General features: G+C 40.5%; 1 protein-coding gene across 4 annotated transcripts in view; it reads left to right on the top strand.

Moving 5' to 3' along the window:
* macrod2 (mono-ADP ribosylhydrolase 2) overlaps positions 1–21,586 on the top strand; it is a 372,441-nt gene that overhangs the window by 83,328 nt on the left and 267,527 nt on the right. For all 4 annotated transcript variants that reach the window (XM_086122657.1, XM_086122655.1, XM_086122656.1 and 1 more), the window contains exon 4: positions 12,596–12,625. In XM_086122657.1, coding sequence (XP_085978783.1) covers positions 12,596–12,625 — 30 coding nt within the window. The remainder of the gene's footprint in view (positions 1–12,595; positions 12,626–21,586) is intronic.

The following is a 21,586-nucleotide window of genomic DNA, read 5'->3' as shown; positions in this document are numbered from 1 at the left end:
AAGTCCATTTTTTGCAGCGGTTACGTTAACCTGGGACTGCAGATAGATCACTGTCAGTGATAGAGGTCACAGTGATGTGTAACTATTTTTTCACATTTACAAAGACGGGGGAATTTTTTTTCTTTTTTTTTGGCGATGTTTAACAGTTAGATTGAATTTGACAAACACATGACTCGCTGACCTTTTTTCTCAAGCAATTCGTCATGTTTGCCCTTTTGGTTTACGAGAAAGCAAACGTTAAAAAAAAAATGGCCGGGCAAAACGTGCTCTGCAAACAGTAGAAACAAATACTCCATTGTTACATTCGGGCTACAATGTCACTGTTGTCTTTACTTTGAAAGGTACTGCTTTTGACACCTGGCTTTTACATCTCAGAAACATGGCTATGAATTTTAAACCTGAAAACGATCCATATTGGCCCATACCTTGAGAGCCAAAAATTGACTCCTCCTGTACGTCCGTTTCTGACTGTATTTTTATTTAATTATTTATTGTCCGTCTGTAGAATCTGTTTCCGCACACGGAGTGAAGACTAGCACAGGAAAGACCAGGTTAATTCTCGAGGGGGGGTGGATATATCACTGTGGTGTGGCACCCAATGCATTTCAAATGACGTGTCCTTGGTTTGCAAGGGTGGCTCCTGGGTACTTGTCCTCTGGCAAGGTGTACTAGTGTGACTATGGCCATTATTGAAGCGGTCTGCCAATGAAAGGTCTTGCCTACCCTCTGACATTGAAGTATTATTGGAGTTGTTTTCCAGAGCGCAGCTCGTTGAAGGGCTTCTCTTCATTAAGGCTTTCGCTGCAACGCCTCATGTTCCTTTCTGTAGCACCCGATGGAATGGTTTTTTTTTCCCTCCCAGAAGGCTTTTTGGCTGTTTGCAATACAGTTAGACATGCCATATTGCTTGACTTTTACAACTTGAACGTCTTTTTACACATATTTTCAGTCTTAGACAAAGCTGTCATAACATTGATTAGAACTTACTGTATGTAGGAATTAATAAGAACATCTTGTTTTTACATTTTAATTGGCAATAAACATTTGGATCAAGCGGTTACAAAATGTACTGTCATAGCTCTATGACTGGCATCCCATCCTATCGAGACGATTACAATGCCATGTTAATGTTGTTCTTGCATAACCCTAAATGTTTTCACGTGTTGTACAACTGGATTCTTGTTTGCGGAAAACACATTAAAAACACTCACTCTGATCTAGCTTCTCCTGTTCTATAGTTTATAGTCACCATTACCGCCGCAGTGTTTCATCTCGGTTGAATCGTTCAACTTTCAGCCATAATATGTGAGTGTCTTCTGGGTACGTGTCAAAGCCATATAAGTTGCCTCCTCCAGAAGTGAGAAACTCCTCACGCTGTAACTCGCTTGCAAGTGGGATTTTTGTGTTTGCTTGATGTTTTGGAGCTGCCAAAGTGAAGCAGGTCTGTGTTCACGGACCCCCCCACAGTCGGAAGCTCTGACACAGGAACATCAAAGCTGACAACCTTGTGTAAAATCGTCTGGGAAAGCAAGCTCCGGGAACTGCTTGTGGATATTGCCCACATTCACTTGCTTTTCACCTATTAGTCAATGTGAACTTTAGAGTAAGTGCTGCTTGACAAAGACACATTGGAGTCACTTAATATGCCTTCCTGGCAAAGCCCTTGTCACCCTCACTTCAACCTTCCCACCGCCTCTCAGAAGGATTTTTATAAATCTGCAGGGAACTCCGAAGTCAGGCTAATGCAGGTTAAGTCATCTTCTCATGACAGTCGATGCACATCTTTTTTTTTTTTTTTTTTTTGCCGGTGAAGATAATGTGGCATACGCCATTATTAGTATGGCTACAGCAGCTGCGTTTTGGGATTTGGCAAAAAATAATAATAAAAATAAAACAAGCCTTGGAGGCATGTCAATTCATGTTGGCAACTGTTTAGCGCTGCAAAATTCAGCATGAGAGTGGCAGAATCCGCAACTGAATCAACCATTTTGAATCTATATTTTCGTTAAGTTCCCCCAAGGTGACTGTTTCACCTCTGCCGCTTGCAACGTCTGTCATTTATTTTGTCTGATGATGATTCTGTTTCATTCTCCTGTCTGCATGTGGAAGAACCTTTTTTTTTTTTTTTTGATGTGTTTTCTTCTCAAATAAAATGCTCTATGTAGGACGACTTCCTCTTTTCAGAAACAGTTTTACCCGTCTTTGTTTAAAGTCTCAGTGCCAATTCCAATACATGTAGCCGATATTTTCTTCGGTATGTCAACAATTCCTCCTTTTTAAGGATTTTTTCTTTCTACATTTTTTAAGGAAAATTGTGAAACATAATTAATCAAGATAGTACTTTAATCAGTTTGTGGTTTGACTTTAATGTAGTATTTACACAAAAACCTATCCGGACATTGAACGACCCACCAGAACACGCATGCACACGCAAACATGACAGATGTGATGCACTGTAGGCAATATTTTTTTTTCCCCCGAAAAAGCTTATTATGATGGATATTTTTTTGTCATTCTGCAAAAAAATGAAATGGATGATTGCTTGAAGATGCAATAAAGAGTACTCATTGGAATCTGAGCCAAACCCAAATAAATAAATAATGAAATATCACCATTTTCTGTATCAGTTTGCATTCCTTGGTTGGTACAACATTCCTCGCCAGAGATGACATTGAAATGGGACTGCCGATAACTCAATGATCATAAGCAGTTACCCCACACCAACTTTTTGATTACATGGCAGAGAAGTGATAGCTAACAACTTCTATTGGCAGCTAAAGCTTGTTATGTAGAGCTGAACTGCCTGCAACGGTTTTTCACCTGGGTTGTGAGACAGTCTGTGAAATAGAGCCCGAACAATAGAAAACATCATACCAGAACAATTTTCGATTCTTGTTCTAAACCTGCAACTACCCACTATATCTTGTTGAAGTAATATGTAGTAAATATAAAACGTTTCTTTCTTTTTTCTACTGAAGGCTGTGGTGCAGGTGCCTTTCCCGAGAGAAGAAGATAGTAATAGGTGAATGTTGGGATACATCTTTTTGTTTTTTTTTTTCATCTGCGATTCACCAATGGCACTGGGAAAGAATGAGAATCTGGAGCGCCAGGAGAAGCATTTTTAAAATGGTACACGTACGATAGTATCTCCACTTAACACGGTGCAAAAGTGTCACCACATGCCTCCACATCAGGTCTCTACTAAGGTAGACAGTGATTTATTTTTCACACACTCTTGTACCTACTTTATTTTTCTGTTTCAATCGTGTGTGTGTGTGTGTGTGTGTGTGTGTGTGTGTGTGTGTGTGTGTGTGTGTGTGTGTGTGTGTGTGTGTGCGCGTGTGCGCGTGTGTGTGTGTGTGTGCGCTCATGGGAGGTTTGTTGCTTATAAAGTAGTTCTTCGGTCAAAAAATGTTTGGCGCCCCTACTATACAGAGGTGAGGCCCGGAGACTGTTGACATTGGTCTGTGGTCCCTTAGTCAATCAGGATGCAGAACACAATGCACTGTTTAAAAAAATAGATAAAAAGCATGACAAAAACTGCATGAAAAAAATACATGAAACGGCAAAGCCATGAAAGGTGAACCATGTAATAATGAAGGTTCACTGGTTCTCTCTCTTTCTCACTCTCCACTCTCGCACTCGCTCGCTCAAGAGACCGAGATGCAACGATTGAAAAACCTTTCCCACCATTAATGTGACATCTAACCTGTAAGCATATTTTTGTGAGTGTAAATAAAAATGACAGTCTGATATGAGCAACCCTCTGATACCGGAGATGTGATTGTGTTCAGAACTGGCTAAACCTGATATGAAGTGTTTGTTAATTTTTTTCATCTACTGTAGATATAAATTATTGTATGTAAGAATTGCTGTAATTGTTAAAATGAGAGTTTACGAGAGATCCGCTGAGTATCTCGTCATTAGATTTGTACATGTAATTGAATAAGGGGTTCTCTACGAGGCAATCTGCGGCAATTGCTCCCACGAATAAAAATTGATTTAGTTTAATTTCAATAAAGCACCCCCCCCCCCCCCAAAAAGTATTTTATTTAACGTGGGCCATTGCATTTTTCTGTCTAGGGAGTCTGTGACTTAAATGGGATCCGTCTGGAGTTAAAACTAACTTCACATGTCTCCTTTGTACCACCACTGCTGCTAATAAATTGATGCCAGTAAGACCAGAATGTCTTAATTGCTCGTTAAATGTTTTGTTTTAACTAAGGAACTTAAATTGCAGTTGTAAGCATAGAAAGGACATTTGGCTTCTGCACTTCCGAAATCTGCACTGTACTCTTCTGATTCTACCAGCTGGCCTGCCTAAGGACAGGCATAGCCTCTTTTTCAGCTAGCTGTTCCAGGCACATGATGTTCTGTGGCTCAGCACTGAAGCGTTATGGCTCACGGTACAGCACTTCTGTGTGTGGACCTACTAATAAATTTATTGAGGATTATGTGAGGGGATGCTGTAATTTTACCTTGTTTGTGCATAGCTGTGGATTGTGAAAGCCCTTGTCCAACCATGCAGGTCGATTCTGGTCCACCAGGCCTGGCAATGGTGAATGAAAGAGATGCTTAAATGTGAAGCTGATAAACCGGCAAATTACAAAATGCAGCAAATGGCCCAAAAATTGATGGAAGAATAACTAACACCAGACCCTGTGAAATATACCTATGAGAGAGTTCTTCCCCATAAAATTGTTTGCAAATAGCATAATAATTGATTATTAAAAATAAGTTATACATTTATTATTTGGAAAGCGAATCATTATTTTTTTTTGTTTCCTACGAAATTCCACCATGAGCATGCTGTCCCGGCCAATGACCTAGGTGGTTATAGTTTCACCTTTTCTCCCCTTTCATGGGGAAAAAAAAAATTGTAACTTGCTTAAACGTTCACGATTACTTTGTGTTTTCAATTGAACTGTTTTAAATTTCCCCATTGTGGGACGAATAAAGGTGATCTTATTTTAAGGTAGAGTCTAAAATAACGAATCCCTCTGTGCTCTAGTCGCCACCTGCATGCTCACTTTCTTTCCACATTCTAAAGATTTGGGGGTTGGCTGGTTGCAGGTAGATGTATATTTATGAGGGAGGGGGGCGGGGTGTATTTCTGGGAGAAACAGTGTTGTGAAAGGTGACCTTGTTAGATAAAAGGAGGGCTTGGAAGCCAAATGATGAAAGAGAATGGGATCATCACGGGCTCATTAATGTGGATTTGAAGGTCAGGTAATTATAACAATAGACATGAGCTGTTTTTTGGCATCTGCTATTGTTGGTTTGTTATGAAGGTGACAAGCATGCAGAGGAAGGGGGATTAATCACTGTGCCACCACACTGTTGTCACTTTGATACATTCAGACATCATCACAGTCCTGCTGTATGCTTGTTGCTGCATAAACAACATCAGTACGGCAAGTGACAAAAAAACTCTGTGGTACTGTGGTATTAGCAGTGTTTGTTTTCAGACACAGCCCACACATCTCTGATATGAGTGATGAGGCTTCCAAATAAAAGACACATTTTTTTAAACAGATTTCACAGCTTTGTGATTGGAGTCACTTGTCGTATTAAAAAAAATAATGTTCTTTGCACACAAATGTCAAGTCAAGTTTATTTATATAGCCCTTAATCACAGAAGTCTGATAGGGTTTCACAGGCCTGCAGTTCACAAAAAGCCTTGTTAAAATGCACTGCCAAATACTTATTCTCAATGCTAACAAAATATGACAATAGTATAAAATCAAAGGCAATAGATTTTTTCTTTTACGACTGCATCTACTTATTCTAACGTCATTTCCAATAATGAGGAACAAAAAATAAACCTTTCACTTTTAGTGACTCGACATTTATCTACAAGCACTTTTCTGCGGTTAAAGACAGCAAAATAAATGTGTGCATGTACAGCACCCAGGCACAGTTTGCTGCTATAAAATATTCATGCAGTCATGCTCGCTGTAAATTGTCCAGCACATCAGTGTGGCACTTTTGTACACGGTATTATAATTTTGGCATTGTGCATGACTTGAGGTCAATATTACATGAAATATTGAGATGATGTCCTGCTAATTGTTGAGCACACCGTGCACACTTGTGCCAAAGTCGCATCATTTTCTCAGCTGCAAATATTCGGTGAGCCAGACTTGTTTGTCTGTGTCAGAATGTGTGCTGCAAGAATAGTGCCACCCCCAAGTTGATCTGACTCTGTTGGGTTTCTTTGGGACTACTTGAAGCTATAAAGAACAAAAACCTCCATAATGAGGCAAGGCAGCATGTGGTGTAGCATACATTTTTAACGCACCCACAAGTAAGAAATACCACCGCTGCCTCTTTTCCTTCATTCTACAATGGGTGCATTTTTAAATTTCATTTCTCTTTGAAACTTTGACGAAGAAATAATCCATCATTGAGGTTTTGAAATCACACATTTCAACAGAGGCATGAGAAGGTCTGCTCTAGAAATCCGGCCCTTGCTTGAATATTTCCTGTGGTACTGCTTTGTGCTTCCGTGCATGCACGTTATAATGCGGGTGTTGTGGATGTGACTGCGTGTGTGCATAGCCCTAGTAGCAGTGCTTGTTAGGAAGGTTGCTGAAGTGGAAAAAATGTATCTGTGTATTTCACACAAAAATAAAGTTTGCCAAAAGTACTTTGCTTGGCTAACTCTTTGAACCCTGATGTTTTGTGCTGACATTTTGGACATCAAAGCAGAACGGGAAGAACATCTAACGACTGTCTCAATTGGCAGTCTGGTCTACGAGTGATTAATCAAAGCAGTTTTCTGTGCCCATGCTTATATTTACAGTTCATTGTGTAACTTGAAATGTCAAAACAACCTCAAGGCCATTCCCTATACAAGTGACATAAATGTTCCCACTCCGTTCGAGCCCCCTGCTTTAGCTCCACTGGTGTGTCTCCGATATTACTCGCGGTGGGCATTCCATTAATGACGGAAAGTCAGTCAGTCCGTTACTGATGAACTCCCAGTGTCCCAAATGATGGGAAACTATTAAAAATGGACAAGCGCAGGTATTAACAGGTTTTTGTCCATCACCGGAATTGTCACTTATGGTGTCAGTACCTTCTCAGTCCGTCACCGATAGACCCCAGTTTCACTGATGACTGCCTGAAATAAGTGCCATGTGGCTGGAGTGTTTGTTGTTTGTTTGCGGGAGTGAAGAGACACCAGGATTGCTTTGAGCGGCCTGCACTGTCTATATGTGGAAGCATGTCACCAGAAAGGCTAAGTTTTGACCCATAGTAGATAACATTGCCTTCCGAATCTCTTTGTGGTTACTGTACACTACATACAATAAGTGCGGTATGCACCCAAGAGCTGTAATCTGTCAATGAAATAAGAAAAGGAGAAGGCTTGTGTTCAAATTGACTGCAATATTATAGGTCATGGATAGATTTAGCAGAGACAAGCGTGGTTAAACTAATGATGACAGAGTAACGGACCGACGGACCAGTGAAATTTAGTGGTGGTCCTAAAACAAAGCAATTTAGCAATAGTGACAGTTAAAATAATGACGTAGTGATGGACCCACAATGACGGACGGGTGAACCGGCTGCTGGTCAATGACGAATGGCAGATTGGCACGTTACTAAAATTTGCCAATCTCTGGATTTTAAGAGTGCTTGATTTTACGGAGAGTCTCTAAAACAAGATGATGGTGCATCCCATTTAGCTGCATGATCAAGACTTGCGCCGATGAGGCGAAACAAGCGACCCAGACTCTTTCCTCACTTTCTGCAATGCAATACGTTGCATGGATGCTTTAAAAATGAACACACAAAGTGAGGCTTGAGGGTGGTGGTGGAGGGGAAGAATCTTGATGTGGTGCCACAATTCATAAGATGTGGCTGTCATACCTTCTGGCTCTGTAATCAATATTTTCCTCGCTATGCAAATACACAGCAGTTTAATCCTCTGTGTTTCCATTGGCTGTGAGGTGTGTGTGTGTGTGTGTGTGTGTGTGTGTGTGTGTGTGTGTGTGTGTGTGTGTGTGTGTGTGTGTGTCTGTGTGGAGGGGGCGGGTGAGGGTTGTGGGGGATTAAAAGTTCAAAAGGCACACTGGAAGTGGTGTTCCCACAGTGCCAGTGAAGGCATGTGGTGGATGAGTTAGCTCAATGTTGTGGACCAGGGGTTTCTAATGACCTGCCATCTCCAGGCAGCCCCCGGAGCCCATCCATTGAGATTTATGACCTGCGTCGTGGTTGCCACTGGGACAATTCACCTTCTGATACACGTCATAGCCTACGCTTCTCCGCTGTGCTTTCCTTAATTGGCTCACTTTATAACCCTCTGCGCATAACTTAACTCTTCTTTTTTTTTTTTCTTAACATTTTAAGTTCAAGACAATCATACTCCTTGTTTAATTTCAATTTCTTTCATAGTTGTTATTGAGGTGGATAGATCGGTGGTCACTCTGTCCTTGACAAAGTATTGACTTTTGAAAATCCTCCCTTGGTCTGAAATTGAAAGACACTACTTCAACAAACCATTTTAGTTGCATTTTGTATTGAGTAGAATAGCACTGTGAGTGTTTTTTGTTTATTCTATGGATGGGCAATCCTCGACACCTCATGCACTGCTAGCATTACTATTTATGATTATGTTTTCTTAACACACACACACACGTGATCATTAGTATTTATTTCTTTATTTTTGCTTCTGCTTTCAAATACAAAGTTCATCACTGTTGACTTGTACTGAGTCAATGACGATGTCGTGGTACACTTGCCTGACTTCTGTGTAGGCAACGTGGCTTCTGTTCCCACTGAGTGACTGAGTGAACAGTTATCTGTTTTTATAGATGCCCTGTGATTTAATTGCTTCTGCACAGGATGTTGTCCACCTGTCTGCAAGTTGCATCGCATTACTCGAGAGCAGGGGTCTCACATGTGCGATGATATTTTGCGGCTCACTACTTGACGTCAGTCTAATATTAATTGGGCCCCCCCACCTTTTTTTTAGCCATACCGTTGTACTAAGCATTTTGTGTGTGTTTTTTGGTTTTGTTTTTTTGTTTGTTTTTGGGCTTCCGCAGATTATTTTCATGACAGCTTTTGACGGAACATAATTCTCAAGTAACACCAACTGGCAGGAAAGAATACTGTACTGCATTCTATCACCCAGTCATGTCTTTTTCAAAACCTGCCACGAAGAGAAAGGTTGGTGTTGAATAGCCAATTTCAAGAAAAAAACACAAGGTAGAATATGTTTTTGAGCAGACGGGCACAGAAAGTTGCGTTGCTCAAGAAATCAGACATCATTACTCAACTTGACATGCTGAGGAGTATGCAAATACCGGGGATTTAAGGGAGAGTGCTGGGTCACCAAGCTTGTTCACATTTTGAAGACCCGTTAATCTTTTGAATTGATATTAATAATTATTAAGAAGACTGCATTTGTTGTACTTCAATACTTGAATACACCAGGACTCTCTCTCCAGTGGCCCACACCCTGCCCTTGACGGAGCCCTGGAGCAATGCATCTGTACATATGCACTCAAAACTAATGTTAAATAGTTTTTCAATTCAAATAATTGAGTTGAGTTTTTACCATTTTTGCAAAGGCAGAAAAATGTCTTGATTCACTTCCAGTTAGACAGACTATGCCCTAATAGCTATTTATAATGACATGATTCTCCATAAAATATACTTCTACGTTATACAGTCTAAATGACCTAACATGGATTTCTGATTTGATTTTCACTCGGAATAATTGAAACACCTCCAACATAGGTTTTTTAGTGAATAGGACACAAAACCTTGTATACAAAAACTTTCAGACCTTATTTAACAGAGCTGGCAAAATGTGTTTTCAGATTGTGCGCACTGTTGCGATCCTTTACCAAGATCCCAAATGACAGGTGCTAAATTGCTTGTTCACTCACTCTAACAGATTGAGATGAAGTGTTCAAACAAAAAAAAGTCTGTCACTCAGATATTTTTTTGGAAGCCAACTACATAAAAGCCATGTTTTTTTTTGGGATTAAACTCACCCGAAGTGCACGGGAATCGAATGTACAGTATCTGCCCATCTTGAGCAATACTGTCTTTTAAACCTTGGGCAATGTACCTGAAAAACTGCTTTGGAAGACGCCGGCACCAATTGCTGCAGTGTTCTGAAAGCACCTAAACATAAGGAAATGCTGACTTGAAAGGAATTTTGAAATCGATGACATTGCAATAACTATTCTTTCTGGCATTTCAATAAGGTTTCAACAAGCGGGAAAAATCTCTTATGCTTGTCTTCAGCCCTTGTTGGTATTTTAGTACTTTCTATTACAACTGACAAGTGTGGCTCTGGCTGCGGATATTATTTGCATATACAGTATAGCATGCTGATAGATAAACAGCTGGGACGCGTTTCATTACATTCTGACTATTAAAAGAGGCGATGGGGGAGACAGGAAATGAAAACGCATGCAGGAGCACTTTAACCTCCACACCTTTCTGCTTTCATATTTATTTTACCAATAACAGATGAGATGGTTGCCAAACAGTCCCTGCACTGCAAGATCAAGTCACGTGGCTTGAAAACATCCTCATATAGTATTCTCATAGCTTTCGCTGAGACAATCTCACGCACACGTTCAAGATTTGTCAGACTGATTAGAAAACACATCTTCATTCTCTGATTAGGTGTGGAGTAAATGAAGCGGCCCCCCTCTGGCACGCATTTCCATAATGTCAAGTAATTAAACCCTAGTGTTTTAATAGATCAGGAATGAGAAGACTCCCCGGGTGACAAGAAAATGATAGACTTTCAGAAAACTCCAAATACCTTGATATCAGCTTCCTTTTAAGCAAGCGCTGAAACGTTGACTTTCATTGTGTTCCTAAAATTCCAGTGGTAACGTAGAACAATCAAAACCCTAATGATCCCATGCCATCGGATCCATTTTTTTGTCACCGTTTTAGGTATAAAAGGGGTCAAAATGTGTCTGACATGGTTTGAGTTTAACATCCAAGCGGTTTGTCATTTCTATGCAATGCACGTTGAAAGGCAACAGGCCTGCAAAACGAGCATTTTGGCGCCGCTGTGACAAAGACTCATGGTTTGTTCTTTAAGTACCTGCCCTCCTCGTGCTCACTACACGCCCAATCAATGCAGAACCCCCCCCCCCCCAAAAAAAAGCTTGAATATGGGCGTCCTGCTCATTTCCAACACAAATGGTCTCACAAACCCGATAAACAGTTGACAAGAAAATACAGCCGAATGAGACCTTTTAACCAAAAGTACATATCCGTCATATGCCACTTGGACCTCAATTGATACACCTCACCATTGTCTCTTAATATAATCAGCTTTTTCACATGAAAAAATACCTTGCATTATCGTTCCTAAATGGCAAGTTGACAGTCCAGACATAAAAAGAAAAATGTTTACATGAACATGTCTCTCCATAGAAAAGGAGAAGCACCATTGTAAACATGACAGCAGACTGTCAGTATATCATTGTTGGAGTTTATTGTCTGTTATGTTATGCGCCTACCCTACGTGCACACACCAAAAAAAACCCCAACAAAGACCTTTGATGAAGCAAATTCTGCAGCCGGCGAGCTTTCCTTTGTCCCTGTTCCCTCCCACACTTGTTGCTCAGTGACAACAATGGAAAGCCATGATGGTGCCACAGAAAGTTGTGGAAGGTCCACAAGACCCCCGGTGTCCACCATTAAAAAAAAAAAAATCTGTGCTGTTATTGTCAAGTTCTTCCTGACATCACATGTTCATTATCCATTTAAAAAAAAAAGAAATTACTATTAAATGGTCTACTTTTGCCTGCTAATGATCTCACTGGAACAGATGATCATTATTGGAATATTTTGTAGTATGATTGTTCCAGTGCCCGTTGTGTGAACCGTACTTCAAACACAAACTTCCTACTTTCTCTAACACCCAAATTAACTGATATATTCTTAACAATCCCTCCTTCTAATCTTTCTCCTTTTCATGTGGAACGGATCTCCCTGACAGAGCAAAACCTAAATAGGTTAATTGTCACATGATATGCTCGCCACTTCAATAACTGCATGTACTTATCTTCTATGCTGCCTGTTGCAAAAAATAGAGTGCATCTATCGAAACGATGCTTCGTTTTCCAAGAAACTCAAGCAATGCATCTGGTTTGTACTCATTCAACGTATTCATCTTCCTGGAACCTGTCCATTTCTGTGACATGTTTCCATAACAACCCACAAATTCCCAATGCTTGTGTTTGAATGAGATGAACCCAGCGTTCTTGCGCCACAGGGCATTTTTAATTGCTTGGACTGGGCTAACGTTTTAACGTAGCCTTGCTCTAAGCAATACATCTGCTAATTAGTCGATTTGATGTGAGGGAACTACACAATTTGATTTTCTTTCATGAGACATGAACGTCATTTTGTGGATGAAAAGGGCAACTTTCACTGTGGCCCACGTCGTGCACCTTTGATTTCTGCGTGAGCCCCTGCGTTTGATAAATGAATATTTCTGCATTTTCTTGACATGCTCAAATGGATCCGTGTGTTTTTGCTGTCAAGCACTCACGATAGTCTTTTTTGTGCAAGCTTTTTTGACATTTGATTTCTCTCTTTTCAGCAAATTCAAGTCTACTTGGAGGAGGGGGTGGTAAGTGAATCTCTTGTTTGCTGCTCCTTTACAAGATCAATTGATTTTGTTTTGAGGACCTCAAAATGTTTCTCTGGATCCGCGGCAGATTTAAGTGTTGAGTATGTTCATCAAGTGCCCGTGATGAATGTGAATGAATGTAAAACGGAAAACATGAGCGTGAAGTGCAGCGCAACCTTGCACAGTGCCACATTGAGAGATGGTCATTACTCCACTGGCCTGCCGAAGCGCATTATCATCAAAGCAGTGAAGGAAATCTCAAGCAGCCAACCGTGGTGTTCAAATAATGGGGGAAGGAGCTGGAATGCAGCAGCCCAAACCTCACTGTTCTTTTCTGAAATTTGACTTTGTCAGTGACATGATTGAAATAATCATTTCCTCCCACAGTGGGATGAAAGCTTTTAGTTAGATGTTAAATTGTACTTTTTTTTTTTCTGGAGAAGAAAGTTTGTATGGTAGTCTCTACCCATCTATCATCCATCAATCTAGTCAAATTTAAGACTTTTGTTTTGTTGTTGTGGTTCCATGGTCCATCTTCCCAATGTTTAGGGGACTCCACAACAAAGACACAATTATTATTTTCAATTATAGTTACCCGTCGATCTGCGCGGTGTCCGTTTGAGTGCACACTGTGCTGATGAAATCTCATTGCCATCTAATCACACTGCCTGGAGTGGCTCTCCTGATTTCTCATGGTAAAGACTGCAAGTTTTTTTTACAGGTGTGGCTCTTTAGCAGAGCACCTTCATACTCTGTATCCACAACAGAATGAGGAATCTTAGCAGAGAGGTTATGTGGTTGATATCAGCGGTCACGATGCATCTTCCTAACCCAGCTGAGGTCTCCAAGTGTGATATGCTCGCCAACATATTGATGCCTGTGTTTTAAACAACTCTGTGTTCATTTGTTGCACACCAAAAAGAAAGCATACTATATGCTAGTCGTTACTTTAAAGTTCAGATACTCAGAACCTGCAGACGTGTTGTTTTAATCCAATTGTCCTGACTGTTGAGAAAACCTAAAAGTATTCCACATCACATAACAGTGCTGTCGGTCTATGCGTTGTGACGTTCCCCTTGGTTTCCATGGAGTTTTGCTGGCGGAGTCGGGCAAGCCCATGACTTGGAAGCCCAAATCGGCCCGGGATTAGGAGCCCCTGTTTTACACGACGTTGTCAACTGAAAATGGTTACTAGCAGTTACTTGTTTGGTTCAGGTGAATACACTTTCCTTCGACAATGTTAACATCTGTATTCAGAACTATTAAACACACCGAAGCTTCATTTTTACATGGTCATCATTGGGTAAACATAACATGCCAAATAGCTTGGCTTTCTGAATCAACGGCAGTGGTGACGAGACATATACATAGCTGATCATATTAATTATAAATGCTTAAAGTTCCTCTGTGTTATAAAAAAACATTTTTCCAATCATTTGATGCTTTTCTGCTTCATAAAATCAAGGTCAGTAAACTGAAGGAAACAAATCTGTGATGTTTTCAGTCCCATATGGCTTTTCTTTCCTGAAACCAAACAAAATTGATGGTTGCAATCAAGTGCAGTTTTCCAACATTAAAAAGAGTGATGACAATGATCCCCCCCCCCCCTTACACACACACACGTGTCTAGCCTCATGGAAAGGCCAGAAGCCTTTTTTTTTTTTTGCTCTCGTCTTTATCACTCTGAGGCGGCTGCTGAAACTGCAAACCTTTCTCACCCTGGCCCTCCCTATAGCTTTATCTGTGGTTTGGCGTGTGAATACCCTCTCCCCAGGTGGTGGAAAGGATCGATGTGAAGAGGGGACGTACTCTCATACCTTCCTTATCTCCCAGCTGTCCCTGCAGGACTCTGCAGAGGTGCACTTTCACAACAGGATGATTCATCGTGTTTGGCCTCATACACCAGAGATTTATTTAGTTCCCACAGATTGGGAGGATGGCCTTCTACCACTTCACCAAAACTGACCAAAAAAAAAAAAAAACCCCTCAACCTCTGAACCTCCACTTCACGTGAAGACATTTAGTTGACCGTCCTCTCACTTTTGGATATTCTTTTGTCAGTGTTAGACTTAAGACAGATCTGGAGCAGATATTTTGCCTTTTCGGTAAAAAATTGTTGGTCAGTTGCAATAATAATAATTTGCTTTGCTATTTAGCTATCTATATTGTATTGAATGTGAATCAGTGATTTGCAAAAAATGTTTGGGGTGTAATTATTATTTTTCCAATTGCATTACAATAGGTGTCAGTTATTCACAAATTTTGGCTACCCGTGAGAGTTGGACTGGTCCCAGTCTCGACTGTACGTTAAATAAATTCTGTAAATGGATTGGATAAAATGGCCCATTTTCTGATCGATTGGTGACCGGTTATTTGTTAATTTTATTATTTTTATTATTTATTTATTTTGGGTGGGGGGGGTGATCAGCTCCAAAATCTTGATCATGTCAACCTTAGTCAGTATTCGTTCATCACCCAAAATTCAGGTGAAATATTATTTTGGTTGGCATATGCCATCATGGTGTGAATTCAGTGCAATTGAATATATATATTTTTTGTCCCTAAAAACACTGTGTGTACTCTGAGCATTAATTTACAGAGAGACAAAAAAAGAAAAAATAATACAAGATACAGTCCATGTCCATTACAATGGACATTTTAATGCTCCTGCGCTGTGTTTAATCCTATAAAATCACTAATGGGAATTCTCACTGGGCCCTATGTTTTCACTTTCATGTACACAATGGAGTTAACCAAAATAGCATGGTTATCTGCAGCAGACATATTGGTCTCGCTGGGATTCTGAACATACATGGAGGGAAATAACAATGATCTCTGATAATAGCACACTAAATGAGGCCTTGGTGAATAGTGGATAATTATGAATGGTACTGAGATGATCTTGTAATGTGTGTGGCCATGTGGCTGGATGCTGGCACCGTCCCAAAAAAATGTAAACATCCTGCTGTCAATCTCACCACCACTCCAATTTATCAAAGGCAACATGACTGCTTCCCCTGCCTTTTGATGTCCCAATTCAGAAAAGGGGGGCTGCCTCATTAGCATTCTAACCACAATTGTTACCCATTTAGCAACAGGCTTCGAGGAGACCTCCCAAACAAATTGTTTTTCCCGCGTTGGGCCTCTTTTCTCGAGTCCAGCTGAGCAGTGGGGCACATCCATGCTTGCTTAATAAATCCTAATTCTGAATAATTTAGTCATTGGGCTCCAGTGCTCACTGAATTAACTAGCCTTCGCCATTGTTAGCGTGGCACCGACTTTCGCGCTGCTGGCCCTCAGGTCTCTTCATTGGCATGAGTCTACAAACACATGCGGGATTATGGTTGATGTGCCTCTGATTGAATCTGATTACGGGAGTTGTCGTGTGATTTTCTTCTTGTGCATCATCAAGGTTCCAACATCAGCAGCCTTGTGTTTAGCCATTCATAAACGGATGTGACAAGCTTGCACAGCCTTCATTTTGAGGAAATTGGCCGCTTTCCATGGCATTTTCGAAAATGATCACTTTGAGATTGGATTTTGAAAGTTTACGTTTTTACTTACAAACATGCATTTTTCATGGAAACAATGGACCGAAACGTGTAAAAAAAAAAAGAAAAAAGATCCATGTATACTATTTCAAATGATAACCATGTTTGTGATGTTTTAGGAGCCTGACAACTGTCACGTTTGAAACAGGGGTCCCGGATTAGATTGATTTCAAAAAGCAGCCTTCACATTTCCCTGCTCACGTACGAATGCATATTTCCTGAGACGATCATGTGGCTGTCCCAGTTTGCGCGGGACCATGTGAAAACACTACCTAAATTGGCAACAACAATGGAGGATTATCATGTCGGACATTTGTTACCTTGGGAGGTGCTCTGCACATTTGTATCACATTTCTGTGAATTCTTCTTCCTTCATTGGACACTTTTCCAAAACTGATAAGAACAAACTCTCCATTTCCGTGCGGACGGCAAAGAATGACCACACTGTAGAAGGATGTGTTTCTAAAGGGTGAGGAGAACGGAAATAGATGGACGAATAACACCCAACTGTGCCCTTTTTGTTCTGAACTTATGGTAAACCCCCCCAGCTGATGAAAGTTTTGCAATTTCAGCAAAGCTAAATCTTTATTATCTTATAAGTAATAATAATAATAATAATAGATTTTATTTATAAGCGCCTTTCAAGACACTAAGTGTGACTTTGTGCTTTTAAAAAAAAATTGTTTCCAGTTTCGGACATGTTTGGATAATCCTTTCTATAAGATCAGTGTTTGCTTTGTTGTCTAGATCTCTGTCTCCATTTGTTCTGCAAAGAGTTCTGTTTTCTTTTCACGTTACCTCCAGGTGAACCATTATCCACTTTCTGGTGCTGCCAGAGGCCTGTTTATTATGGAGATTGGCAGAGACCGGGGCATGATGTACTTTGTAAAAAGGGGTGGGTGTTGGGGAGCTGGAGATGGTGTCGGGCCTGGCTGACCTGCCGGCCGAGCTGCAGCCACATCAGCTTTCTGGGAGCTCAGGACCTCCCTCTCTGATTAATCATTCAAAGATGACACCATTCTCATCGCTCATCGATTGCGCACGATGCTCAGCCGATGGTCCACAGTTCACAGATGGTAGTAACAGCCATTAGCATAACTTATGACAAAAGAGAGTGTGTTTTCCCGAAGGAGTAGCCTAAATAATGTAACATGATAAATGAAATGCAAAGATTCCTCCCTCAGTGTAATACCTGAGGGACATGCTTATCTCCTCATATTTAGTGAGCACTTAGTTACACCGTGATCAAGATGCAGCACATATCGGTGGTGAAATACTGGAGGTTGCCGTGTTGTCAAGTCCAGGTGTTCGGTAATTGTTAAGCAATACATACTGTATATGCTAAATGCAACTCATTCTGTATATATTTTTTTTAATTAGCATTGCTTGGTCAAGTGACCGGGTTCGAGATTACAATATTTATTTGATATATATAATATATATTTTTAATGCTCTTCTATGATGCATACTCTCATTTGGAGGTGAGCTTTGACTTTCACTCAGATGTAGTAGTGTTAACATATTGCAACATGTTATGTACAATTATAAAAAATAATTAAAATAAAAATGTCCATCGTGCCACGCAACCATGTCGTTTTTATTTTTGGGATCACTACTAGTTTAACGGTGGTGGTAACTTCTCATCGCACTGCACCTAATTGTGCATTTGAAGCAACTTGTCACTGGATTGGGAGCCCGGGCCCCTAATTCAGCGGCTTTGAAGGCTCCCATGAGTGAGTTTTTAATAACATACATTCATGCTGCGCTAGGTGGTGTCCTTTTTATTTGGTTAGCTCTGTTCCGTCACACTCGTTTAAAAATTGGTTATTTTTGATTTCAGTGGTTATTTTCGGAGAGGGACGGTGGGATGACACCACAATTTGAATCAGTCATTAAAATACACAAGCAAGCTTAACAAACATGAAGAAAATGTGCATTCACCTCCCAAAGGTGCTTCTTGCAGCCCAACAGCAGTCCAGCCTTGTTGCTTTATACAAGATTTCTTTTCCAATAAATAATTAATATAATGCCTAACTGTATATTAGATTGATAGTCGGTACCATTAAGTGTAGTAGTATCATTAAAATCTTATCGATGCCCATCCCCAGTAGCATTTATGGATATTTATGAGCCAGTTGTCACATTGAGAACTCAGTAATATCTGTATGTGTATTGTCACAATGTACAGTATGTAAAAAGTTCTTCTGTTGCATCTGCCGTTAAGTGTAGGTCATTATCTCAACCCTGTTTGGAAGTAGCCAAGGAGCGGGGGAAATTACATTTGGTGGACTGCCCCCTCTCCCGCTTTGTTTCCACTGCCCCCTACTCCAATCTGTAGTGATGGATGGACTAATTGATGTGGAATGATTGAACCATTCATTTTAGTCAAAAACTGTGCGTTCCATATTAAGAATTTTTACATGATAATGGGAAGGTAAGAAGAAAGTCAAAGAACGCCAGATTAAAAAACAGCCAGGAACAAAAGGGAAAGGTTAGAGCATGCAATTATGTGTGCCAGTAACAAAAAAATGGCCAGTTGTGCAAAGCTAAGCTTCAGAGACTGGTGAACTGGATTTATGAGAAGGTGTGTATCTGCAAACGACAGGATGACACATCTGCCACGTGTCTTGGTATCTCACTTGCAGCCTATGAATCATTCATCTCTGTCCCCATGTATAAATCAAGCTGCTGGCCGACGCCTGTGGCAGTCATGTCTTAAGCGGGTTGATGGCAGCGCTTGATCTCTGGCATTGTGCTGCAAGTGAGGAAAAGGAGCAAACTTGAATGGCACATACAGCATTTGGAACCATCTGTGTTGCCTTTGTGACCAGATTTGTGCTGCTTAACAAGTCCACACAAAGACGAGTTTTTTTTTTTTTTTTTGAATAGTGGGGATCATTTTGTCACGTGTATGTAAGCCGATGTAAACCCTCACATATGGCTAACATCAATATTGTTAAAAATACAACGTGAAAAGACTATTTTAAGGTTCAAGGTACCTTATGAAGTCCATTGATCTGACAAGTCTCAACACACGAAGTCTTGGAGTATTGAGCAAAAGATTGTGTCCCTAACCACCCACTAACCATTCAACATTTTTCCTGTTTAGTTGTTTGCATTATATTTAATAGTTACCTATCTTGAAAGTTGTTAACTGGAGTTTGACTGCAGCTAGAGCAAAAAAAAAAAAAAAAAGTTCTATTATTTATTAAAATTCAGCAGATTCGTTCATACTTAAATGGTTCTATAGAATACGGTAGTTAAAGCAGCACGATTGCCGGAGCAGTGACTTGAAACCCGGACCCTCATTTTTGAAGTGTAATGTGCTAACGACTTAGCTATTTGTCCTCTGTTCTTGTCTACAGTGCACGAGGTCGATGTTAGGTAAATTGTAATTGGGAGACATTTCTTATTTTGGGATGACACTTTACTAAAAATTGCAATTAGATTATTTTCCCTTGCCATCTTACTTGTTTAGTGCAAACCATGAGTGGGATGATAGCACACTCACTTGAAGCGGACTATTCGTTTTCAGTTTTAATTGAACCGAATCGCACATGACAACTGTGAGCACTCTTTGGGCCTGAGTTAGCAATGTCCCAAACAGCGGGCACCCTCACTCTACAGATTTTGCCCACAAGTATAAAAATGGTGGACTGATGTATGTAAGAGACGGCTTTGACATTTAATGCATTTGATGTTTGTACCTTGGAAAATACTGAGTTGACAGCATTTTTTATTTTTATTATATATTTTTTGGTTGTGGAATTTCAATCATGTTTACGCGATCAGAAAAGATTTGGTCGTCTCGTCATTTGTCATTTTGACTTCACCTTATTGTTATGGTTACACACAGTGGTGCAAATTGCAACTGCCTTTCAGAAGCAGTATTTGAAGACACAAAATGACCCGTCATGATATGTGCCAGGTTCGAGAAATCCCATTTGCATTTCCCCTTTATCAGAACATGCAAAATTAATTGCACACAAATTTAGTGCTTTTGGCACATGCGATTGTGGGTCTGCTCGGCGATCATGTTTGCCCGAGCAATCACGTTTTCACCTTTTTTTGCACACATAAACTAATATATCAGGCCGTAAGTGCACTAAGTACTGTATAATTATCACTATTTTTAGAAGAACGCGTTCCGACGGAACTTGCCATTCTCTTTCGGAGGGTTAATATGAGGGTTCTTAATTTTGGATGGAATCCTTCCAGTGAAACTTTCCTCGCTGAAAAATAGTGTCGTCATTATCGTTTTGGAGTTGTATGAAGCTTTAAAGGCGCAAGCGTTCAGTGTTTTTGTGCTGCCATTTAACTGCAAGGAAGGGCACAAGAAGAGAGCAGACCATTAGCAGACTTTTCTGAAGCATTTAGTTGAAAATAAACGTGTGATATTACAATCTGTTTCACACTCTCCCATAGGGTCTCCACTATAAATGTATTGCAGCTGCTTGTTTTACTTTGTTTTTGACCTCTGTAGCCTTTCTCTTCTTCTCTTTCCATCTCAGAAAGGAAACAAGGATGGCCTTTGACTTCAATCGGGGGACATGGGAGATTGATGTTGTGCAATTCTACACAGTATCTCTGTATATTTGAATCAGTGATGTCTTCTCATGACTCTACTTGGCAAAAAAAAAATGCAATTTAATAAGTATCACCTTATTCTGTCACTGCACATTGTGTACAGTGTGTTCCGCCGCAGGGCTTGTGAACTAGGCAAAAAAATATCAATTTAGTTCTTCTTCACATTGCATTGCACTAGACCTCCCCCGGACCCCAGACCCCTTGGTGTATCACAATTTCTGGGTCAGTTGTTTGAGATTTTAGACAACTCAAAGCATTACCAGCCCAAGTGTCAGAGCACATTTGTGTCCCATCATTGTGGCCTGTTCTGTGGACTGATCTTGCGGTCGCTTTGGCCATTTTGTTTTGCACGCGTTTGTCTGTGTGTATTATCGGTAATTGTCTTTTTGACCGTGTCTTGAAATGGGTGTGTGCGTGAGTGCAAACTTGAATGTCCACACGTTTGCTTGAATGAGGCCTGTCAGCGTCCGTCTGAATCTGCAAGTGTGGAACTGGGCTTCAGCTGTAGTAATCTTATTCCGCGATATCTGGATGCTGAGTTGCCTTGTCAGTTGACTCAGTGGTCACTTTGGGTCCCACTGCCCCCAGCGATGCCGGATGAAAGTGATGAGATCTGACAGATGGGGACAGTTCTTAGCAGGGCTCTACCCTACTTCGTCGTCTTGCCAAACAGTGCAAGGCTAACACAAGGTCGGAACATGAGGCTCAAAGAACTTGGCCAAATTGTCAACCGCTCATTTCGAAATGGTTGACGTCATAGTTAGAAACCCTTGATTCGGTTGGTCTACTCAACATTTCTGCAAAGTGATTGAACTCCTAATTT

Source organism: Hippocampus guttulatus, chromosome 10, assembly GCF_054856545.1.
Source record: "Hippocampus guttulatus isolate MCC_2025c chromosome 10, RoL_Hgut_1.0, whole genome shotgun sequence".
Classification (NCBI taxonomy): domain Eukaryota; kingdom Metazoa; phylum Chordata; class Actinopteri; order Syngnathiformes; family Syngnathidae; genus Hippocampus; species Hippocampus guttulatus.
Note: the sequence above shows the minus strand (reverse complement) of the source record. Positions and strands in the feature narration are given on the sequence as shown.